At 35.0% G+C, this 26,828-nt stretch overlaps 1 protein-coding gene across 1 annotated transcript in view; it reads right to left on the reverse strand.

Annotated features, from left to right (window-relative positions):
- LOC150080674 (uncharacterized) overlaps positions 1 to 26,828 on the reverse strand; it is a 354,324-nt gene that overhangs the window by 61,347 nt on the left and 266,149 nt on the right. Inside the window, exons 12-13 of the mRNA XM_090381399.1 lie at positions 26,569 to 26,676; positions 16,020 to 16,509 (exon numbers count right to left, since the gene is read on the reverse strand). Of these exons, the coding sequence (XP_090237525.1) occupies positions 16,020 to 16,509; positions 26,569 to 26,676 (598 nt within the window). The remainder of the gene's footprint in view (positions 1 to 16,019; positions 16,510 to 26,568; positions 26,677 to 26,828) is intronic.

Here is a 26,828-nt window from a genome sequence, read left to right on the forward strand (position 1 = left end):
TGTGGCATTATAGGCAAATTTCTGCTATGGATAAAAGGATGGTTGAGTGGGAGAAGACAGAGAGTGGTAATCAATGGACACAGCTGTTCGTGGACTAATGTTATTAGTTGAGTCCTTCAGGGTTCAGTGTTGGGTCCATTGTAGTTTTCTGTATTTATAAATGATATTAATGATGGTATATCAGGCTTAATGTCCAAGTTTGCAGACAACACGAAGGTTGGCAGGGTTGTTAAGGACACTAATGACAACAGGATCTAGAAAAGTTGAGCAGATGGGCTTAGAGGTGGCAAATGAAGTTTAACATTGACAAATGTAAAGTACTACATATAGGAAGCAGTAACCCCAGAGTAATGCATCAACTCTGTGATACTACACTGACAGTGACAGAGAATGAAAAGGATCTGGGGGTAATTGTGCAGGCAGATATGAAGTTTTCTGAGCAGTGCAGACGGGCTGCAAGAGTAGCTCATAGTGTCTTGTCAATGATATAGAGGAATTTTTCTAGCAGGGATAAGGAGGTGATTATCCCCTAATGGTTGGGCCACACCTTGAGTACTGTATACAGGTCTGGAGGCCTATTATTTTTTTTTCTTATTTTGGATCCTAAAATATATTCCAATTTTTTTTTTTTTTATATATAGTTTTGAAAAAACCTGTAAATACAAAGGGTACTAGGAAAGTTTTGCAATACAGCTTTGTTTATTTAATTTTTTCAAAGTAATTTCCTCTACATTCAATACACCCCTCCATCCTCCGAAACCAATCTTTAAACCAGTTCTGCCAAGTTTCACTAGGGAGTAAAGCACACTCGTTGTCCCAAGCCCGTAGAAGGTCCTCATCACTGGAAAACCGCCTCCCTTTTAGCTTCATTTTCACATGCGGGAACAGTGCAAAGTCGCAGGGAGCAAGGTCTGGACTGTAGGGAGGGTGCTCGAGAAGTTTCAGTCCTGTCGTGGTCAAATATTCGGTGCAGGCTTTGGCGCGGTGAGCTGCAGCATTATCGTGATGGAGGTACCAGGTGTCCATTCTTGACTTTGGCCGCAGGTTCTTCATAGATCCAATGACTTTAGGCAGGCATTGTTCAGTATACCACTTAGCTGTGACTGTCTTCTGCGTGTCCAAAACGACACGTTCCACAATTCCACTCGATTTGAAAAATACAGCTATCATTTTCTTCTTTAGAGATCGGGATTTTCTGACAATTACGGGTGTGTCGTCATCATCAAAGACCCAAACTTTGTTTTGAGCCTTGGTCGGCAGATCGTAATAGTACAGCCAAGTCTCGTCACCTGTCACGATGTTGTTCACATACCGAGATTGTCCCTTATCAAACTTTTTTAACATCTCCCGGCACCAAGTCACACGTCGTGTCATCTGCTCTTCAGTCAGTTGATGCGGCACCCAGAGAGAACAAAGTTTGTTCGCGTGCAAATGATCTTGCAGAATCGAACAAATTGCTGGTGCATTTAGGCCCAAAGTATCCTCTATCTGTTGGTAGGTCACTCGCCTGTTTTCGTCAAGCATTTTCCTCACAGCAGTAACGTTTTCCTCCGTAACTGACGTTCTTGGCCTTCCCGGCCTCTCAGAATCCTCCAGAGTGAAATTTCCCCTTTGGAATTCTCTATACCACCTGAATATCATTGTACGATGTGGACAATCATCATCTAGTGCAAGAGTCATTTCTTCTAAGCACTGGTCTATGGTTAAACCACGCACAAAATTATACCGCAAAACTGTCCTTATCTCATTTCGTGACCACGATGCCATCGCAAGCACGTTACACTCTCACTACTAATGAATAACTGAGCCCATCGTCTTGGCGCGGCGGCTACTATGCACGTATGAACATGTCTCAACATGCAGCAACAAGCAGCTTCCTGTGATTCATTGTTGTGTCATATTGCAAAACTTTCCTAGTACCCTTTGTATATATATTTTTAACCCTCCGTCAGGTGGCAGTTTCTAATTTCTCTAGAGAACTGCTAGGAGTACTGTAAGACACCACAACATTAAAAGCTTGTAATACACCATACACACACACACACACACATATATATATATATTTCGTTCATTTTCATTAGCACTGATATTGCATGCAGAGCTCTGACATATCATCTTTATAGTTGACTATTATTTGTTTAAATTACTTCATAGTCTAACTTATCACATAGGCTGATATTTGCATCTCAATTTTTCGAAATTTATAATGTAGCTGCATATCAATATTTATGAATGCATTCTTTTTCTTGTCAATACATTAAACATACTGTAAACAAATTATAATAATTATAAATGCAGTAATTAAGTTTCGAACAAAAAAAAAACCCAAAAAAGGCTTTTCATAATGACCAGTCTTTTAGATATCCCACATTAGTAGCATATAATGCAGCTGTATATGAAAGTTTTTCATTAATATTACATTTTCTGTCAAAAATACTAAATTCATTGTAAAAGTAAAATATAAACTTCACAATGGCAATAAAATTTTTTTTTTTTTTGTTAATTTTTAAAATTTCTTATCCCAAGAGGACACTATTGGTAATTACAGCACTTCACATTTAAAATATTTATAATATAACATTAAAATAAATTTCATTATATATTTTTTGACTAGCCAAGCTATGTCTAAACCTTATAAAAATGATTAGTTTTATTTAAATTTTTTTAATTAAAAAAATGTCCAACTTAACTGCATTCCATTTTAAAAGGCAGCTGCTTTTATAATTAGTTTTCTTCCACTTGATATTAAGAATAAGAGATCTGAGGACTTACTTAACAAGTAGAGGGCAGTGTTGACAAAAAAGTCATAATAAATTTAAAAATCTGCAATTCTGAGCAGTTATGATAGGAGGGAGTATACAAAACGAGTTGTGTTAATCAATTTGGCCCTGAACAGACTGTGCAAGGCTCATGAGATAGAATTTTTCTCAGTGTGGTCTGTGCTTGCTTACAGGAGAGACTTGTTTCTACAGGGATGGGATACACTTCAATAGGATAGGTGCAAGAATATTTGTTGTGCTATCAGGGTAGTGTTGGGTGGGTCAGAAAACTGCCAGCAATGGGAAGATATGTGACTAATAGATTAACAGTAGCCACAGTGGTGTAAATAATTTTTGCACTGCATCTATTGGAACATGCAGCAGCCTGGAAAGAAAGGTGTTGAGGATTTCAAAGCTGGCAAGTGGTCCTCATGGAACAAGCAAATACATGGGTTGAAATAACTAAAAGTAAGAATAGGTGCATGTATACTTACATGTACTCTAATGCTAAGAGTATAGTAAAAAAATTTGTAAAATTTGAAGTACTGGTTAAATCATCAAGTGCAGAAATTGTGGGGATACTGGAAACAGAGGGTCACTCAGACATGAAGGAGCAGAATTTGAATATAGGGAATATATGTGTAGAGAAGGGAAAGGAGGACAAGAGGGATTATGCTCTTGTTAAGAAGCATATTAAATCTAAAGCAGTGTATCTAGTTCACATGGGTGGGAGCAGTGTAATGTTGAGTCAGTTTGTGCGACACTGTGAAAATGAAAAAGAGAGGAGGGGTGTGTAATAGTGATAAATAAAAACTGTGATAATTAAAATGAACTATACAGAGAAATATGGTCAGGCAGTAAATCAGAATGTCTCATAATGGGGGATTTTAATTTTCCACATAGTGACTGGAATTTGTGGGTTGGTCATTCACACATTAGCAAGATTTTTGTGTATTTGTTCAATGACTGTTTTCTTCAGCAGCAGCATATTAGAGAGGCAACAAGAGAGAACAGTACTCTTGATCTGATTAACAGCAGTGATTCTTCAATAATTAAGAATCATTGAGTTAAAAGAACCACTAGGTGGCAGTGACCACAGTGTACTTACATGGGATTTACTTACAGATATAACTACCATGAAAGGTAAAGGGAAGGGCTTTTGACTTTGTAAAGGTGACTACATGGTCTCAGTCAGTTTTTAAATTCCACACAGTGGGACTAACTGATGATGTTACAAAAAGCAAACTTTCAGGGAACTAATTGTAGCATCTACTAGGCTTTTCACACCAACTAAGAAATGATGTTCACAGCTTAGATCAAAATGAAAAACTCATGACAGAGAAGAAAAATGCATGAGATCCATATAAATTATCAGGAGATACAGATGTTTAAGGTAGATATAAACTAGATGAAATAAAGTTACAAAGGAGGTTAAGCAGGCTAAGGCAGATTATGAGAACGTTTTTGGCAAAGGATGTAAAGAAAAACAGCAACAACATCATTTTATGTAAATATTAGAAGGAAAGGGATGCCAGAAGTTTATCAAACTCTAACTGGGAACTAAATGATTTTGTGATAATTGAGGAAAAATATGAAAAGAAAGTGTGGAAACTAAATGTAAAAAAGGTACCTGGGTTTGATGGATCTATCCAATTTTATTAAGGGAGGCAGCAGAGCTGATAATCAAACCCTCAACCATAATTATGAAAGCATCTTTGGATTCAAGGGAGATTCCTACGGACTGGAAATGTGCAAAGGTATCCCAATTCATAAAAGGGGGAAGATCAAAGGGTGACATGAGTAAGTACAGACCTGTTAGCATAACTTCTGTTCCATGGAAAATAATAGTCACCAGTTAAAGAAGTAATGCAGGCCCATTTAGACAGCAGTACATTTATACTTCAATCATAGCATGGATTTATTATTATTATTATTATTATTATTATTATTATTATTATTATTATTATCAGCTATATGGTGCAGGGAAGCCTGAAGCTTATGCTGCACCAGCCAAAAAAAAAATTCCCGAGTTACCCTAAGAGAGAGAGAGAGAGAGAGAGAGAGAGAGAGAGAGAGAGAGAGAGAGAGAGAGAGAGTCAAAAGGGAATCACCAAGAAAGAGAAGAATGGTTTGTTAAAGGGTGATCTTGTCCGACCTATCAGATTGAATATTATGATGCAGCAACAAAGGAACTGAATGCAAAAAATAAATTTGATATCTTATAATTGGATTCCAGGAAAACTTTTGATACTATCACACATAAAACTGCTGTACAACTTGGAGCAGTGTGACATTAAGGGAAAGCTACTACTATGGATAAAGGGATGGTTGAGTGGAAGAAGACATATGGTATTAATAGACTAATTTCATTAATGGAGTTACACAGGGTTCAGTGCTGGCTCCATTGCTGTTTTCTGTATCTAAGTTTACAGATGATACAAATTTTGGCAGAGTGGTTAATGACAGTAATCAGGGTACACTATTGCAAGATCTGGAAAATTTAGGTAGATGGACTACTGAAGTTTAACAATGACAAATGAATGGCAATGACAACTGAAGTTTATCATTGGCAAATGCAAGTTACTGCATATCTGTAGCAATAAAATGAAGACTTGGAGGAATTGTGCAGTTAGATATGAAGTACTCTGAGTGGTGCAGATAGGCTGTCAGGACAACACATGGTATTTTGTCAATGATATACAGGAAATTTTCTAGCAGAGAATTAGGCAAGATAATATTTAAGCTGCATCTTCTTGAGTAATGCAAAACAGATCTGGAGGCCTCATTTTAGGAAAGAAGTAGAGCTGCTGAAATAGGTACAGAGAAGGGCAATGAGATTGGTGAGGGAAACAATGAGGTGCTCTTACCAAGAAAGGCTTCAATTCTGCAAATTGTGTCTGGAGGCTAGGCACCTGCAAGGTGATTTGATTGAGGTGTTTGAGGCTTTGAATGGATTGACTACATTCAGTACTGATGGCATTCTTCCTCTTGCTTACACTCATGACAGGGCATAAATTCAAACTGAGGAATGGTTGCTTGTTGGAGCATTCCATCTGTTATTGTGAAAATGAATTCTTTGAATAAATTCAAGGAAGAACTAGACAAACTATTGGTAGGGACGCATGGGTTATATATTTATTTATTATTATTTTTTTGGATGATGCCATATAAGTTTCCTTTCTCACATCATTTGCAACTACTGATACTAAATTGCCTTTCATGATGCTGAAAGCAACATTTCATTGGAGGCTGCATTTTTTTGACAAAAATTTTAAGGATCATTAGGATATTTTAAACACTTGAAGTGGCCACTGAAGGGTTAATGCTGAATACATCTCTCCAATACATAGCATTCAGAACAAACTGCTATCTCTTTTAATATGTATATTAACCTACCCATGTGAGCATGAAATTCTGAAACATACATGCGCGTGTGCGCGCGCACACTTTAAATTGCTTGTATACAAGTAATTTTGAATATTTGTCATTAAAAAAAAAAAAAAAAAAATTGGCCAACATAATGCTTTTCTCCATAATATTAATTTTCACATACCACCTTTCAGAAGTACATGAATACTTTAACCTGGCAGTTGTGGCATAGGGCTTTACAGGCCTATCTGAAAAAAATATCTGTTGTTCATTAATTGACAGTTTGAGATTTTAAAGATCTTTCCTATATATATATATATATATAGTTTTACTTCAGTAGTTTGGAAAATGATATGTAGTGTTTATGAAGGGTTATTAAGTGAAAGTGGCAAAACGAGGTAATACAATGTTAATTTGAATTTTTGTACACTTAGCAGCTTCATGTTTATAGTGGTTTGTTCTCTAACAGAATTAATAAAAATTTTGCTATTTAAAAAATAACAAGTGTAAAAAAGATATTCCTAAATTAAATTTTTTTTTATTAAAAATAAAATACTGTGATTTGAAGATATTAAAAAAATGGAATGTTTGAAATGTGGGTATGGGGAAAGACAGAAAAGATAAGATAGGCTGATAAAGTAAGAAATGAGGAGGGTTTGAGAAGGATGGGTGAGAAGAGATGGTCGACTGAAACAAGAACATGGAAGAGAAATTGGTTTGGATGTGTTGCAAGGTGAAGGATTGATGAAGAATGTGATGGAAGGAAAAGTTGTTAAGGGGAAGACACCCAGGAGGAAAATTGAGGAAAACCATGACAGATTAATTAATTGAGGGGGGATGGTGGATATGGAAGTATGAAGATGAGGGATGGTGGACATGGAGGTATGAAGAGGAGGGCTGAGGATCGGGAGATATTGTGAAGTAGTTGAGTATGTGTGGGCTTGATCTTGGCAGAACACTGATAATAATAATGTCCACAGTCACTCAAAATAACTGAGCATACTGCTACTGACCAATCTTTTAAACTTCCTTGAAGGTACAGAAGAGTACAGCAGGATAAAAAAATTATATATATATAAAATATATATTTGTCCTGTAGTGTAATCTACAACAAACACCAACTATGACAGATTAGTGTTAATAAGTTATATACAATTAAATCTTGCTACTCACAAAAATATTGTTAAATGACAGAAGATTAATATACCACAAAATTAATACAAAAACTAACAATTATGGGCACTTGGCAAGGTGCAATTCTGCTACATGAGTATAAAGATACCTTACCATTCAAAATAAAATGAAATTAAGAAAAAGAAATGCTCATCACCAGTATAAAAGATTACCCACCCAAGGAGGCAAATGCTCATCCCACCAAATATAGAGTGCCACATTCACAATAAATTAAATTATATAAATAAAGGCAGGAAACCCACAGCACTACCTCCTCAGGGAATATAAGCAGTTGCGGAATCAAAGTATTGTATTTCAGTCACTGACTGATATTCAACCAAAGGTCAATGGGAATGAACTTATAACTGTGATGACACAACATACAAAACAAATATTAATGAAGATTGATTTTCCCTGGCCAACTGACAGGTGCAATTGGCTGGGATGGATAAACCAAATGCAAATATACAAATTAATTTTAAACTAAATTAACAAACATGGTTTAACATATTAATCATGTTAAAAAATCACATGGAAGCTTTGTGGTTCCTTGTCTTTATCTGTCTTACTTATATAATTCAATTTACTGTGGAAGTGGTACTCTTCCATTGGTGGAGGTGAGCATGTATCTCCTAGGGCAGGTGGTTGTGCAATTTGCTTTGTACTTTTCCTATTTTTTAAAATTTTTATGATTTATTTTATTTTGAAAATTAGAGTATCTTGGTATTCAGGTAGCAGAATTGTATAATTTAACCCTAATTGTACCATTAATTGTTCATATTAATTTTGTGGTATATTCATGTTCTTTCTCTTAACCATGGTCTTGAAGACAACCACAGTCAAGTGTCTTTATAGTTAAGCTACTTTTTTCACGTATCATGTGCTCAATCATTTCATTAACCTAACTACAGCTAACTCATCACTTTTTTAAATGTAGTATTACCATTTATATCTGTTTCTCTATCACTTGAATAAATTTCTTCAAACTCCTGGATTCAAATTTCAGCTTACATAAGCCGATATCACCTTGAGGTTACCAATTATTCTTGAAGTCATCACGAATAAAGCAAAGCCATAAGGTACATATTATGAAAACAATATTTACTATCTATAACTTAGAAATACAATTAACAAATGGCAGCATGTATTAGTAGTTTCAAGACAATTCATATATATTTTAGTCTTGTCTCATTTTGATAAGATTGTGAAATTATTACCTTCATTTCTTGGCCAGATTTTTTTCTTATAGAATTGAGATGATTTATTACTAGATGGCTAAAAGATCAAATGAGATGCCACAATAGGATGATTTAAAAATACCTTTGTTATTTTCAAGTAATCCTATTGTGGAATATGCAGACTTGGAAACCAGCAAGGGAAGTTAGGGGATATTGGAGATTCTTATAAAAATAACAAACTGTAAGATAATGGGACTGTGATCTTACAGAAAAGTATTGAGGAATCAGTGAACATTTTATAGACAGTTCTAAAATTAATCTAACATCCACTCTATCCCATTAATCTTCTCTGAAAAATTTCTTTGGTGCAATGTGCAAAATCTGTCTATTCTGAAACTTAAGAGAACAAAACAATCTACTGCCTCTACTTGATCTTTATCAATGTAAATCTTGATCTTTACCTTTGCCACTTCTTTTAATATAACTGGATAGATCCTATCAGCCCCAAGATGTCTTATTCCTTTTAGTTTCAGCAATTTCTCTTTCACTTTAATCTCAGTATAAAAATCATTAAGCTCCTAGCTATAACTTGGTGTACTTCTGGTGTTCTCATTCCTAAAAACTTCTGAACTCACAAACGTAGATGCAAAATACTTATTTTGTTTGTTTGCATCTTGAACAGGATCATTAATAGTTATGCCATTCATAATTCATATCTAGTGGGCCAATGTTGTTCATCCCTTTCCTTCTGTTTACTCAAGCAAAGAATCCCTTGCTGCTTTTCTTTGAATTCTTAGCCAAGGACTTCACATAACCTGTGTTAGCTTGCAAACATCCTTAATGACCTTAATCTAGCTTAGTTTGTACTTATTGTTGGGTTCCACATTCCCCTTCTAATTTATAATCATCCCATACTTTTTTTTCTTTCTCTGCCACCAATCTCATCATTTCATCTGACATACATTTAGGTCTAAACCTTGAACTATATCTCTTGTTGATATAAAAAGCTTAGCAGCTTCTACATCACTGAATGTCCTCCATTTAGAATTTGCAGTTGGTAACATCATCAGTTGGTCCCACTGAAAGGAATTTAAACCATCTAAAACCTTTTACACACTAAAGGGAAAGGAGGCTTTTGTAAAAGTATTCACTTTTACAAAAGCAAAAGCCCTTCTCTTTACCGGCAGTTATATCTTTAAGTATATCCCACATCAATAAATTATAATCATTGCCACCTAGTGGTTCCTTTATCTGGATAGTTTTAATACATGATGAGTAACTACTGATAATCGGTATTGCCAGGGCCAGATTAAGGATGAAATAGACCCCAGCCATCCTGGCCATATATAATACAAATACTACATAGGTTTTTATATTTATATTGTGAATAATAATTCCTTGATAAAAATGTTAAATGAGAGATCAAAAATGTTTTGTTTTTTTTGACTTGAAAAATAAAGTAATAATAAAAACAATTTTAGTAGAAACTTAACTTATTTAGTTTTCCTTGTACTCATGTCACACCAATCTGACTCAACACTGCATTGGCCACCCACATCAGTTGGATGCACAGCATTAGATTCTATGTGCTTCTTAACCAAGAGCATTACTACCCCCTCCCACTCCTGTTAGGTTTAATATGCTTTTATATTACACGTTTGCTTGGTTTATTATTAGAAATTTTTATAACTACTTTAGAAAATATTTACACTGAAAATGATGCCCCTCTTTGGGTGAGGCCCCAGCCATGGCCGGTTTGGCCGTAGTGTTAATGTGGCTCTGAGTATCACCTTCCCTTTCCTCTCTAACATGCTGTTATAAGAAAACCAATAAATCCATAAAATTTCTGTGCTATGTAAGTGACCAACCTACATGTTCTAATTAATATCTGGAAAGTTAAAGTCCCCAATATATGTATATTGAGGCACCTCCGTAGCCAGGTGGGCAGGAGCAGCAGTGCGTAGCACACGCTTCTTGATTAGACCGGGGTTCAAGCCCGTGACCACCAAATACGGAAAGGTCAGGGAATGACCACTGCATATCCCCGGAGCAATATGGCCTTAGTTGCTAATGCTCTTTAAAAACCAAATAATAATAATATGTATATTGAAATGTACACAGTTTGTACATTCTAATCTACTGGCCCACTCTACTATCTATATAATTGTTCATTATACTCGCAGTCATTTGGCTTATACTAGTCTCCTATTCTCATTTTAGTTTTCCTTGTACTCATGTCACACCAATCTGACTCAACATTGCATTGGCCACCCACATCAGTTGGATGCACAGCATTAGATTCTATGTGCTTCTTAACCAAGAGCATTACTACCCCCTCCCACTCCTGTTAATAAATGTCATCTATGTATCATATACTTGGATTTCAGGAAAGCTTTTGATACTGTTGCACATGGAAGACTACTGTACAAATTGGAGCAGTATGGCATTAAGGGCAAGTTGCTACAATGGATAAAAGGATGGTTGAGTAGGAAAAGACAGAGAGTGGTAATCAATGGATACTGCCCTACATGGACTAATGTTGTTGTTTGGTTTTTAGGAGCGTTAGCAACTAAGGCCATATTGCTCCGGGAATATGCGGTGGTCATTCCCTGACCTTTCTGCATCCTTTGTATTTGGCGGTGATGGGCTCGAACCCCGGTCTAATCAAGAAGCGTGTGCTATGCACTGCTGCTCCTTCCCACCTGGCTATGGAGGCGCCCATGTGGACTAATGTTATTGGTGGTGTCCCTCAGGGTTTGGCGTTGGGCGCATTGTTGTTTTGTGTATTTATCAATGATACTGATGAAGATATATCAAGCTTAATGTCAAAGTTTGCAGATGATACAAAGGTTGGCAGGGTTGTTAATAACAGCAATGACAATATGCTGCTGCAACAGGATCTGGAAAAGTTGGGCAGATGGGCTGAGAAGTGGCAACTGAAGTTTAACATTGACAAATGCAAAGTACTGCTTATGGGTAGCAGTAACCCCAAAGAAATGTACCAACTGGTTGGTGTTACACTCAAGGTAGTGGAGAATGAAGGAAACCTGGGGGTAATTGTGCAGTCAGATATGAAGTTTTCTGAGCAGTGCAACAGTTTCTGAGGTTGCAAGAGTAGCTCATGGGGTCTTGTCAATGATACACAGGAATTTTGTGAGCAGGGATAATTAGGTGATTATCCCCTTGTATAATGCAATGGTGAGGCCACACCTTGAGTACTGTGTACATGCCTAGAAGCCTTGCTAGAATGAGTACAGAGAAAGGGCAACAAGACTGGTGAAGGGAACAAAGGGATGCTCTTATGTAGAAAGGCTTAAGTTCTGCAAATTGCAGCTTCTGGAGAATAGGCACCGGCAAGGCGATTGAGGTTATAAGACCTTGAATGGATTGAGCAGGCTCAATGCTGATGGGATTCTTCCTCTTGCTCAGATTACAAACTTGAGGAAAGAACAGTTGTAAAATAGATGTGCGGAAGTTTGCCTTCAGCCAGAGGGTAGTTGATTGCTGGAACAAACTTACATTTGTTGTTGTGGAAGTTGATAGCTTAAAGAATGTCAAATGGATCAGTGAAATGGGAAGTGTTTTTTTTTTTTTTGTAGCTGATGCTGTATAAGCTTGGTTTCTTGAATCATGTGCCTTACTAATGCTAATGGCCATAGGAACCAGTGCACTATAACTAAAGTAGTCATAGTATAAAGCATTGGTTGGTTGTTTTGAGAGTTCCCAAAAACAACTAACCAATCACTACGTCCTCAAGTGTCTAATAATCTGTTGTTCTTTTTATCATCTCCCACAACCACATTGTACTTTTCAAGCAATTTATTTACACTGAGCACCTTCACAGTTTTCTTGCATTAAAATTGGTGTGACTTCTATGAGTGACTAACACTTTACTGATATGAAAGTCACTAGAAAAATTTTTGCTAAAAAGTATGAAAACTAATGTTTTTGGCAGCTGCATGGAACCACAAGCCAAGGAATCACTACATCCTCAAGTGTCTAATAATCTGTTGTTCTTTTTATCATCCCCTGTGCCCCGGTACCATTTTGGTGGTCTGGGTGGTTCTTATTGCTTTAATCTTGCGTTTATTAGAGTGATCTTAGTGTTTCCAATAAGAGACTTCTTATTGACCTGTGCAGTGACTACTGCTGACTGGTTTGGCCTCACTTCCACGCAGTCCGGGGTGGGCGACCAGGGGATTCCTGGTCGATTAAGTAGGCCTTGATCGATGGCCATTGAAAGTACTGTTGCATAAAATTGTCTGTATTATACAACCATGTCCACAAAGAATAAGTTATCTTTAAAGACATTGGATAGTGAGGCTATGGACATTGCTTGTCCTGGCTCTGCAGACGGTAGGGCTGGGACTGATTCATCAGGCTCGGCACAAGTTGTGCTCGAGAGACTGGCCACTGACTTGGTGGACACTATGAAAGGAGATACCTCCAGTGACTCGGCGGTTGTTGAGTCGGTTCAGAGAACTGCTGTGAAGAACAGCACTCCGATGAAGATGAAGGAGATTCACAAGAAAACTTCAAAGACATGAAAGTTGTGCATCAGAGACTCCATGATTATGTTTAATGACTCAAATAAGGTCAACAGAGCGGCTATGTACACCATTCTTGGAATGTGGGATCAGCTGGAAGCAAAGGCTATCGAAGTATATGCTGAAAACCAGTCATTAAAGGCGATGTTGAAGAGTCAGTCCTCTGTCAGCGTTGAGTCCACATCGTATGCGGATGTCGTACGAAACCAGACGAGTTCTATTCCAAAGAAGATGGAAGTGCACACTGTTCTGATAAAATCAGAACAAATAAGACAGACCGTTTTACAAGCTGTAAAGCCTGTTCTGAAGAGTGTCAATGTCCGCAGAATGAGAACCATTAAAGATAATGGAGTAGTGCTGGACTTTCCAGTCAAGAAGATGCCCAAAAGGTACTTAACTGTGAGACTATAAAGGCAAAGGGAATGAAGACTGAGGTCCCCAAGAAGCCTGGTAAACGTCTCATCATCTACGATGTAGATGCTGATGTCGAAAAAGAAGATTTTCTTTCTGAGCTCTTTGAGCAAAATTTCAGTTCTCACAGTGTGAATAGATCTCTCTGTTCCAGACGAGTACTATAGTTGGGTCAGTGGTGAAAGCCATGAATAAGGACACTAAGAACTGGATCATCGAGGTTCCCACAGAGTTGCAGAATATCTTGATCAAGAAAGGCAGAGTGTTCCTGCACTGGTCGTCTTACAAAGTCCGAGATATATACCTCACACAGTGAAGTGTTTCAAATGTCTAGCCTTCGGGGCACCAAGCAAATAACTGTAAATTGAAGGCTGTGTGTGGCCATTGTGCTGGGGAGGGCCACTTCCTTAAGGAGTGCCCAAAGCAGGCCGAGAAGCCTACCTGTGTGAACTGCTTGAAGCGCGGTGGTGCCTCTGACCATTCTGTTCATAGTAGGGATTGCCCTATCTACAAGAACTACCTTGAGCAGATTAAAAGTAAGGTTGTTTATGGATAGTTTTCCATAGCAACTGCTCAATGAGTTCAGCTTTCTCTTGGTCAGTGCTCTTTTCGAGTGTTTGTTTCTCCTTGTGCTGGCTGTTCATAGTGGTTGAAAGGCTCTGGTTACCATATAATGGTTGTATAAATATCATAGAACTGTAAATATGTGTGTTGTGCTTGGCACACTTTGGTAAGTAAGTTTATTCCCGCATGTTAGCAGATGTTAGCATTGTTTCGCACCTGCCTGCCATTGCCTATATGTTGATATATAAATATGGTGCAAATAACCTAATCGATATACATAATAGTTGACTTCTAAATTGATTGTAAATTTTGATTGTGGGTTTGATCAAAGCAATCTGATCTTTATTAAATAGTGTATAAAGTGTAAAAATTTAAAGGGTAGTAGCAACCTGCTTCCATGGGGCTAGGGATGGTAAAAGGAAGGCTAAATAGGTCAATGTAAATAGTTAAATTGCATTGTTGAGCTTACTGCTCCGGAAACGTTCCAATGAGTGTACATATTTTGGTTTGGTTTTTTTTTTTTTTAGGAGCATTAGCAACTAAGGCCATATTGCTCCGGGGATATGGGGTGGTCATTGACTGACCTTTCTGCATCCTCCGTATTTGGTGGTCACGGGCTTGAACTCCGGTCTAATCAAGAAGTGTGTGCTACGCACTGCTGCTCCTGCCCACCTGGCTACGGAGGTGCCGAGTGTACATATGATGATGTATCGCAACTGCATGGAACCACAAGCCAATCGTGTCATTTTAAACAATTTTACATTAATACTATTTTAAATTAAATTAAAAAAAACTTTACTTTCTTTATTGCTAATTTGAAAAATAAAAGTTAATTCTTTGTGATTTGAAGCACCTCTATTCTACATTTAAATTTTGCTGAGGAAAAAAATTACATGGGGGGGGGGGGGGATTTTTGAATGATTCTCAACTTTTACAGAAAAAACATCCAAACTTTTTAAAAGTTTAATATTATTTGGATTCTGTCTAGTCAATGCTATATATTTTTTACTCTTTGTACACAGATCAAGAAGTGTATAATATATTGTATACTGTTACTATACTACAGTAAATTATTACAGTGTGGAATGTAAACACTAACTTATCAAAAAGAAAGATTAATAGAGTTTTTTTTTTTTTGTGAAGGATGTTTTTTTATTTATTATTATTATTTTTTAGAGAACGATTTCAAACTAAGATATGTCAAATAGGAATGTATTCAAATCAGCACAAATGATACAGCCAAACACTCCTCAAAATTCATTTAGAACTGGCAGAAAACAAAGTGATTCATTAAGCTTGTCTTTCATTAAAAATTTATAATTAAAAAAAAAAAAAAAAATATATATATATATATATATATATATATATATATATATATATATATATAAATGTTTAGTTGCAATTTATTTTAAGAGAGAAAATTTGAAAATAAGGATTGATTACCAAAATGGAGAACAATTTTTACTATAGTTAACACCATAATTCCATCTAGTAAATAACTAAATGTGTTAATCATTTTATTTCTTCTTTTTTTTTTTTTTTAAATATGCAACATTTATTAAGCAAAACAGACAAAATAGAGTTAAGGCAAACAAAACTATAAAACCTGATATTCCATGTTGTTCATGTCTTGATTAAACCAAATCTTGTAAAAATTATGCCTATGACATGATATAATACCAGTAATAGTAATCCACTGAATAATTTTCAGTATTATTTAATAATTTAATTCAATTGATATTATTTCAAGTATCTAATGACTGCTCTATGGATGGAAGGGTAGGGGAACCCTACCCACTATCCTGATAACTCGTGCTGATAAAAAAATAAAATATTTATAACATATAAAAGCCTTACAGCTGTATGATTTTTGATTAAAGCTTAACACCGTCAAATTCTTCCCAATATGGATTTAGTAACCTTCACATCTATCATGAAAATAATGGGGGAAAAATTATATAATGTACTCAAGAAAATATATATATTTGAATAATTTATACAGTTAATATTATTCTTACCTGGAATGTGAGAACTTGCTTGTAAACCTCTCCATACTATCAAAATTTTCACTAAATCTTCTTTTCTCATGTCGTGTATGATGGGTATCAAGTCTGTGATACTGAAGGTGTGGATAAGCAGTACTAATTGTATTAACAGGCGAAAATGGTAGAGAAGATGCAACAGTATGGACGGCAGTTACAGGAAATGATGGGGATGTCATTAAATAACGTTGTTCATTGGGGACAAGTGATGAATTAACTGAAATCTGGGAAAGTACAGGATGAGCTAAAGTATCCAACACTACATCAGTTTGGGACTGAACAGGTGCTACAACATATTGATTAAAAGGCACCTCAGAATGATGGGACATTACAGGCAGGGATGTAACAACAGCATCATAGGAGCACCCAGTAGGATGGCGAGTTGAAGGTACAATTACTGTACCATTCTGAGAAACAAAGGTAGAAGGATACGCCACAGCTGTTTGTGACTGGGAACACAGTACCCCTGTAATAACAAAAAAAAAAAAAAAAAAAAATCCTTATTACAAATATTAAAAGATCAGATATTTTTCTAAACATGAAGTTTAGAAACACCAACTATCAAGTATTTTGGTAGTTCCATTTTTTAAAATGAGCTATTAAAATTGATAATCCAGTTTAGTGAATTTCAACAGCAGAATTTTTGCAGTGTTGGCTAAAATTTTTTTGGAGTGCTGGCAAGGTGCTTATAACAGCTCTGACATGGTTTCAAGTCTGCATTTACTATGCAGAATAAAGGACCAGTGGGGACCTAAAAATCAAGTTGAAATATAGCCATCTCCATAGTATTAAAGACTAAACATGACAATGAGGTGTGTACATGGCATCAAGACCTTCATCAAGTCAACTGACACAAAGAAACATTTGTGTTGTGCCTTGGGCTATACAAATCACAATAACTTCAAAGACATGAAGACATTTTTTTTTTAACAAAAAAAAAAAAAAAAATAGAATTTCCTTTTATTACTTTCTGCATTCTAACTCTGGATTCAGAGGTGGGGCCCACTAGAATAAACTGAGAGGGCATCATACTAACAAAGAAATATGAATTTTCTTAGCAAGTCTAAGTTTAGGAGACAGTACAGAAATAGTGATATTGTTTTCTACCTTAAATTGCTTATTCCTATTGTCTGTCAAGTATTTTATTATAGAGTTTTTTTTTAAAGTTGCTGAACCCATATAACTGCATATATTTTTTGTTACAACTGCAGAAACAAGATTTAATTTAGGTGACATGCAGACCCGTTGTATAGGGAAACAATGCATTATAAAAGAAGTTAGAGGTATGCTCCAATCTGTGCTAAACATGCTCAAATCCAGAAAGCCATTTTCAGTGATACAGTGAAGCACGTACTGGGGAATTTTAGCAGGTAAATCTATTATGGCATCCTTTAGTTCTTTGACTGTTATGTAGATTCTTCATAAGATATATAAAGCAATCTTCAAACACAGATTTCAGTGTCTGCTGTGCCACACATAAGCATAGGCAGTTGCACAGTCTTGTTGAAAATACCTTTGTATATTACAGTGAACTTAATTGAGTTAGTCTGTAATTCGTGTCTTGAAATATTACCTACATACTTGTTCAATGTCTACAAAAGAATTAAATTTGAAATGCCTCCGCAACAAACCATCTCTTTTGTAAAGTTAATGCCATGTTATACCCATGAAGTGAATGGCATTACTGCATAAGTGAATGCACATATACAATGTGTCACTAAACTTTCAATCTACATGTAAACCAAATTATATGTTGTTCTTACAAGTATAACTGGAGATATATAAGCAACTGTATGGGTTTTGAAACTTTTTGTAATTTGTAAATTAAACTACAACATTGATACATAATTTCAGTATCAGGTTTGTAATACTAGTTTGTCACATCAAAATCACCATCTTTATAGATCCAAAGTACAGAAACATAATGTATAATATTATGATCATGCCATATATTATTAATCTTAAAAGCTAAAAATATTATGCATATTTAGCTTTAATTATTTTATTATCATACAGTATTTTAGGGATTGTTGGAGAAGGGTGAAGAAAGTGTCCTGTCCTCTGTGTGAATTTGAAGTTTCCCTAGCTTCTTCCACCCCTGGAGGTGGGAAAGTTAGAGAAAAATAAAGACAGAAAATTGATAAAATATTAATTCCAATACACAATATTATTTTTCATTAGAATAAACTTTTTTTTTTTTTTAAATTTAAAAGCTTTTAAGAGTGGTCATTAATTTTTAACCTGAATTTAAATTGACACTTTTTTTTTAAATGAAAGGTATCAGAACACCTATATTACTTGGTCCTGTGTATGCATTGAAGGTACGGAATGATACTTGCTAACATCAGTCTTGAATTTCTGTAGACTGTAATGTTTTGGAAAATACATGCGATGTAAAGTTGGCAGAGGAAACAGAAGTAGAAAGTATAAATGAGAAAGAGGAAAAGTTAACACAATCTGAGCAAACATTAGGAGTGCAGAGTGTCAAATGACACACGTTGACAATACCACCTGGCCTCAGAAAAAGAATCCATCGCATCAACCACAGAATGCATGGTGATCACCCAGATGGAGTACACTCGTTTGTTTGTTATGTTTGTTATTTGGTTTTTTAGGTACATTAGCAACTAAGGTCATATTGCTCCGGGGATATGTGGTGGTCATTCCCTGACCTTTCTGCAGCCTCCGTATTTGGTGGTGATGGGCTCGAACCCCGGTCTAATCAAGAAGCATGCACTGCTGCTCCTTCCCACCTGGCTAAGGAGGCACCTACCGGAGTACACCTCATAGACACAACCAGGATAATACATCTGAAGCTAGCAAGGAAATACCAGTTGATCAAAGAAAGTGTACAGTATTACAAGTATGACCCCAGGCCATACTAGAGACCACAACTCACAAGCTGTACTAGGACAGTACCATTTAACTACAGACAAGGCAATCCCACACAACAGACCGGACATAACCCTCATTGACAAGAAGGAAAAGGCTACCTATCTGATTGACATAACGGTGCCCAACACTGCAATGTCCAGAAAACCCACAAGGAAAAGATCAGGAAGTACACGGATCTAAGACAGGAGATCAAAGAAGATGTGGCATATGCAACAAGTAACAACCATCCCAATCATCATGTCAACCACTGGTATGGTGCCAAAGGCCCCACATAACAGCCTAGCAGCAATAGGTCTCCAGAAAGTTGCGATCCTGAACACCTGTTTGATAGTCAGAGAGTTTCTCGACCATACAGTAACACCAGACATAACAAATGGCCTGTGCATATTTGGTAACAGTACCTTTCATGGGGTGGAACCCCCCCATCAGGAAGTAATAATACGACAACAATAATAATAAAAAAAACACTCGACTCCTTCCTCACATAGGTACCTATCTATCAACACTAAGCGCTATAAATTCAATAATTTGAATTTATAGTCCCTAGTGTTGGAATCACTTATAACAGAGAAAATTTCAAACTCATTCATTTTACTTTCTCCTCTGAGAGTCTTATAAGACTCAATCAGGTCCCATCTAAGATGCCTAGTTATTAAGTTCTGTACCCCACATATTCAAAGTAATTCCTTATATGGACATCCTTTTGCTGATATCACCAAATGCATTGCCAGTCTTTGGAAAAAAATTCAATTTTTTTTTTTTTTAAGGTGCAGTCTTCATACTGGGATGCAATATTCCAAGTGCAGTCTTGCAACTGTCTTGTACAGTGTGATTATGACCACCATATGTCTACAAGTAAATGTTTTCTAAAGCACGGATAGGACACCATGGAACTCCTTGCAGCCTGTCTGCATTGCATGGAATTTCATGTTCACTGATATTGTAACCCCCAAATCTTTTTCTTTATTTACTTTTTTTTTTTTAAATTCAACCCCATCAAGTATATGTTGTTTTCAGTAGCGTCATGTTCCTATGTGCTGTCAGTAAGCAAAATAAAATTTGCTACCCTAAATGTTGAGTAGTGATAAGCATTAACCAATCAGAAAACAATATAAAAAAAAATTTCGGAGCACTCTTGAACTGCTGCCCGTAAGCGACACTTACCTCGCCTACCCACTTGCAGTGGCCCTGGTTGTTTTGGGGGTTCCTATTCCCAGGTGTAAAACCCAGCTGCCAACTTTTGACTTTTGAAAAGCAAGAGATTAGGTGTCTGTAGGCAGGAGGAAAACAGTTCTCCCCAAAAAAAAAAAAAAAAAAACCCAAGAGAAAAATAGGAAATTTTTTGGAAAAAGCAGGATATTTTTATAAGTCCACACTGCACTAGAAATTAAATTTGACTGAAAAATAGACATTTTATATTAAAATACCACCATAAGATAACACTGTTTACCTGTATAGCATATTTTTAACGATTACATCAATTATTTTTCCTCTTTCTAATGGCATCTAGTAGGTATCCACAGTGAAAATTACAGAACTGATCAACACAATATTTATTCCTTTACCTTTTCAATGATATTAAGAAGTACTTTTTTTTTCTTTTGTTAAACTGATTCATTTCAATTTATTCAAAAACTTGTTCCCCAAATAGTTACTGGATGATGAATGTTCTCCAAATGCAATTAAATTTAAGCTAAAGTTAAATAATATTTAGCTTAACCCTTCCAATAATCCAGGTGAGAATCTTGCTACATATGAATTCTGTTTGGAGTAGTGGAGCGACTGCCATAAGGAAACACTTTGTTTTTAGGAATTCATGACAGAAAGTTACTGGTTACGAAACTAAGCCTGCGATTTAATAAATTTATTTATGAAGTCATATAATGTCATGTCTATGAGTGCATTAATTATTTTAAGTTATAACACTTCATTTCACTGCATCAGCACACTAATCACGCTGACAGCACAGCGTGTAAACTTTTATTTTAAGTTATAACACTTCATTTCACTGCATCAGCACACTAATCACGCTGACAGCACAGCGTGTAAACTTGCACTGACACGTTTTTTTTTATTTTTTCAGTATGTATAAAACACCATAAGGTAAAATTTCAGAATTCTAACCTGTACTTGTCCTCTACACTTGTCTCTTTAATTGTGATTAAAGGTGGACTTTATTACTGATAGGTAAGAGCAAAGTTTTGGCTTGTATTTTCTCTGAAAACAAATCTTTAATTATATTAGTTTTTAATAAATTTTAAGTTTTTTTTTTTATTAATCTTTATTGCTTTCTAAATTGAAGAGAGAAAGGGTATAATCCCTGGGCCATACCATACCATATGTACTGCACTGGAATGAAACCTGCAGGATACAGTTTTTTTTTAATGGGTAACTGAGCAATTATGGCAAACTATTCTCAGATATTTATCATGGCCATTTGTTAACAAAATTAATAAAACATTAATAGAATTTTTAAAAATCCTGATTTTAAAGCAGTTTTACTATTTTTTGAGACAAGAAAAAGATGGAGAAAAATGTTTTTTTTTTTTTTTCTACAAAAAGATGGAAAACTCTATTGTACCCACTCTAGTACAATGGTGAGACAAAGAATGGGTCAAAATGATAATAAATTCTCCAGCAGAAATCTAGAGAGAGAGAGAGAGAGATGAAGCAATTATGCCAAGGCCTAGCTAAGTCATCCTAAAGAAGTGCATAAAGTGCTGCTGATATTTCTCATTTCTCATTCACTACTTTCTCAATTTTGAGATCATCTTCAAACTTTAATATTGCACCCTAAATCCCTTCATTGATGCCATTTAAGGAAATCAGAAGCAGTGATCCTAGGGCCAACCCTTGAAGTACTCCAACTCATGTTTGCTTAATCTGGAGAGTAAAAAAAAATTACAACCTTCTACTCCTGCCCTGCAGCCTTCTTACTATCTTCCCTGTGACTCTAACCTGTTACAGCTTATCTTATTACCTTGTACAGAACTAATTCAAATGCTTTGCAAAAATTATGATAAACAATATTGAAATTATTAATTCCTATATCCATGGAGTCACAGGTTAAAGAAGTAATGCAGGACCATCTAGGCAGAATGTATTTATAATGCAGTCACAATATGAATTTGTTAAGAAGCAATCCTGTCTGAGCAATCTGATTAGATACTGATAGTGATTAACAAACTGGATGCAAAAAAATAATTCTGACATTATATACTTAGATTTCAGAAAAGCTTTTGATACTATGTACACAGAAGAATGCTGTACAAATTGGAGCAATACAACATTAAGGGCATGCTACTGCTATGGATAAAGGAATGGTCTAGGAGACAGAGTGGTTATCAATAGGTACTGTCCTTCATAGACAACTGTTATTATTGGAGACCCCAGAGTTTTGTACTGGGCTTTTTTTTTTTTTTTTTTTTTTTCAGTATTTATTAATGATATTGATGAAGACATATCAGGCTTAATGTCTACGTTTGCAGATGATACAAAGTTTGACAGGAAGATTAATGACAGTAATCCGAGTATGCTACTGCAACAAGATCTGTATAAATTAGGGAGAAGGGCTGAAGTTTAATATTGACAAATGCAAGTTACATCATATGGACAGCAGTAATCCCAGATTAACTTACCAATTGTGTGGTACCACACTCAGGGTAGTGGAGAACGAAAAAAAACCTGGGAGTAACTGTGAAGTCAGATATGAATTTTTCAGAGCAGTACAGACAGGCAGGAATTTCTCATGTTGTGTAAAGCCACATCTTGAGTACTGCATCCAGGTCTGGAAGCCTCCTTTAATTGAAGGATGTGGATTTGTTGGAATGGGTACAGAGAAGTCTGTATTTTTTTATTTATTGTTTTTTTTTTAAATTATTTTTCTAATTTCAGTAATAATATAATTAACCCTATGTTTGTGGTGATATAACTGTGAGGTTTAACTTAAAAATAACAAGCCTGTGTTAATTTTCGGCTGAAGATAAAAATCTGATTTTCCATGCCTTTCTAAACACAGACAAATTTTTACTTGGTTTGGTTTTTGAATTTTTATTTATTGTTTTTCCAGAGTAACAGCATGATTATACCTAGCAGGTACAGCCTACCACATATTCTACTTTTAATTTGTGGTAACTCTAGCATGGAAAACTGACTGTGCTTTTTGATACTAACAAAGCTGAGAATTGTGTTTGTGTGTTTAATTTACGTTAAATTATTCTGAATTAGAAAAACATAAATTCAAGTTATTTTATAAACTCTCCCACATGATCTAATGATTATTAATGATTTCAAATGGTTGTAAACAATATATATATATATATTTTTTGAAAGATTCATTTGAAATATTCTTTATTATTTTTGAATAATAAATGAGAAAGTGTAATCACTTGGAGTAGAGAGTTATGTGAATTATGTGAATTGTGGCGCTGCATGTAGTGGCTGTGTTAAAATGTGCTCTTGGTTATATTAAAATTTGGTGGTTGAAGCATAAAAAACTGAAAATATATCTTACCATACAGAAGAAGTGGTACAGAGGATTCATTAGACACATATGTTATATCTGTGTGGTAAATATTTAGGCTCTAAGATTAAAATAACAGTTTAACAGTTAGTGCATTCGATGAATACAGAAGATTATGCAGCGGTTAATGCTATATGAAAGGGGTGTAAATTTGAAATACAGGAACGAATATTTTAAAACCTAAGAAATGTATTCATTGGGGACTGTTCGAATCAGCATGAAAACATGTTTATAGTAAGGAAACATTGCATGCTTTATGGTTTGGGAGAAAATTATTTAAAAATATATTCTACATAATTAATTGGAAATATTGGATATTAATTAGACATTGAAGAAGGATAACAGCACCACCTTATGAATAAATTCATTGACTGAAGATATAATAACTACTTTTTGCGAATCTAATGAAAAATATATATCTGCTTATATACATAGATGACCTCTGGAAACCAGGCAAAAACCAGTTGTAATCAGCATTCTGCACTATGCAGGGCTCTGCTGTAGTCACCTTTCCTCTTCAAGAGTATCTTGTGGGATGCATGATGACTCTTCCTATGATTAAAGCCAGCCCCTTTCAAAATCAGCCACCTGGTAGGCAATGGCATATCTGATGTTATGCCATTAACATTATCTGATGCTACAGAAACCATAACAAAACCAACTCCAAAAGCAGCTGTTAAAGGAAGACTTGCAACTAGGTGGAAGGATGGGATCAGTGAAATTTTGGGCATGACATTTTGTAATACCGTTAGTATAGCACATGATCAATGCAGTTGGAGGAATTTGTTGGTGGCCACAACAGCTCCTCATAATATGACTGGAAGAAGAAGAATAATCATAAACTACATATTCCTGAAAAATTCATCTGAAATATTCAGTATTATTTTGGAATAATAAACACAGAAATGTGGAAAGTGATAATCAATTTTGATAAAGAGAATTAGTGACATGGATAATAATACAAATTTTACATGCTTTGAAATAAATTTTGAAAAAATTTTGAAAATGAAGTGAATAACAGCATCTAATATATGCATATTTTAAACATTTTTTAAAAACTATTTATACAAATAATATGCAGAAATATACACACATGCACCCATTTTACATTATGTGCATTTAACAGTTTTTTTTTAACTGGAAAACGGAAGAGGCTAATAGCTTCATTCTTTTATGTTTATGCCTTTAATAGTTTTTTTTTACCAGAATTTAAATTCTTCCGCTGGCTCATATTATAAACCTGAGGGGGCATAAATTTAAAATGAGGAGAGACAGTTGTAGAATAGATGTGCGGAAATTTTTTTTTTTTTTTTTTTGACTGATGCTATATAAGCTCATACGCTCACTTTCTTGCATCACATACCTCTATTACTACAACTACGCCGATGACGCATGACTTTTTTTATAATTTTACACCTGACAATACATTTAAATTCAAAGGGGAAAAATGCATTGGTGGAAAAAAATCAAAGGCTCGTTTGACGGTGCTCGTATGCACAAATATGACAGGAACTGATAAAAAAAACTGTTTGTTATCAGAAAATCATTAAAACCTCAGTGTTTAAAAAATGTAAGGAAACTTCCTGTGGATAACACTGCAAACAAGAAAGCTTGGATGACTTTGGATATTTTTTGAAAATACGTAAATGATTGGAATAAGGAGCTATTCAAAAAGAAGAAAAATATTTTATTGTTAGTTGATAGCTGTCTTGTACATCCCCAGATTCAAAATTTGTCCAACGTTAAGCTAGTATTTCTGCGTCCCAATGCGACATCAATTTTATAGCCAATGGACATAGGTGTAATCAAGAGTTTGAAAGGATTTTATAAAAGATTTCCAGTTCTACATCTGATCAGTCAAACAGAACAGAAACTTATTGGGTCTATATTGATATTGGATGCTATAAATTTATTGAATGATGCGTGGAACAACGTTACTTCGATAACCATATTGAATTGTTTCAAGAAATCGAAATTAAATTCAAATCAAATTTCAATTGTAGATGAAGAAGATGGAAACGAAGAAAACAACTTAATATTATCGAATGGTTGCTATGTAACAACGTTGTAGGTTTTAATACAGATAACACCGATGTATTTGTAAGAGTCGATGACAACTTATTAACTAGTGGTCTTCCTACAGAGAGTGACATTGTAAATGCTGTGCTCAACAATGATGATAATGACGATGGTAAAGACGATGATTGTGATGATGATGATGATATGATGACAATTGAAAATGAATCAAAATCAGTCCCGACAATCTCACAAGCTCAAGGTGGAATGGACATATTAGTCAATTTTTTTGAAGAAAATGAGGGAAGTAATGAGACTTTTAACGCGTTGGGAAACTTAAGAAATATCAAAGTGAAATCTTTAAAACAAACATCAATTTTAGGATTCATAAATAAAGACTAATTGAAATCATGTTTATTATTAAATAGTATTGTTTTTAATTACAGAGAAATAAATTGTGTTTAACATTAAGTGTATTGCAGTTTATATAACCATATTAATACAAATAATATTTCTTTTGTTTTTTGAATCTATCTTTTTATCAAGTTATTGAGAATTTAAAAAAATAGGAGGTAGATTTAACTCATCACTGATATAAAGAGTTCATTGTTTAATGGCCCAAGAGGCCATTAAACAATGAACATTATCCAAGAAGTTTCCCCATCTCCGCTGTCACTGATATATTGAGTAACGGTTATAATGAGGAAATTTTGTTGGTCCAATGATGCTCGTTATAACCAAGTTCGACTGTATATGATTCACATAATAGAATAACACTAGTCATGTCTGTATAAAGACAACTGTTTTGTGAAACACAAAAAGGACATTTGTATGACATGAATTAAGACACAAAAATGTTTTTATAATGTTTAAATTGTTTTAAATGTTAAAACTGATATCTGGGAAATAAAGACATAAGCCTGTTTATAGGAACTTTTTTATAATTTATAACCACAGAATATACTCATACTTAAATAAAGTGTTATATCAGTGATATTTTATAACTAGATACACAGATGTTCTTTTGCGTTATCAGCTTTTCATTTTTATCAAGAAATTGAAATCTAGTTTTACTAATATAGTATGATTTACCATGGGCAGGATTCCCTAAAGAGACATTGGAAGAATCGGCACTCCCTAAAGGAACACTGGAAGGATGACTAATCACATTACTGCTCACAGAAGGAAGACTAAGAGATGCTAAATTATAAGAATATACATTTCATAAAATATATTTCATGATACTAAGTAAAAAATTATCCAAAAATTTATTAGTTTTATATATTTCAAAGCACAGCATTTGCATATTAACATTAATTTTAATTAATAATGTGTAGCTGAGGAGTAGAGGT

This window comes from Mastigoproctus giganteus, chromosome 9 (genome assembly GCF_048544385.1).
Source record: "Mastigoproctus giganteus isolate SK-2022 chromosome 9, ASM4854438v1, whole genome shotgun sequence".
Classification (NCBI taxonomy): Eukaryota; Metazoa; Arthropoda; class Arachnida; order Uropygi; family Thelyphonidae; genus Mastigoproctus; species Mastigoproctus giganteus.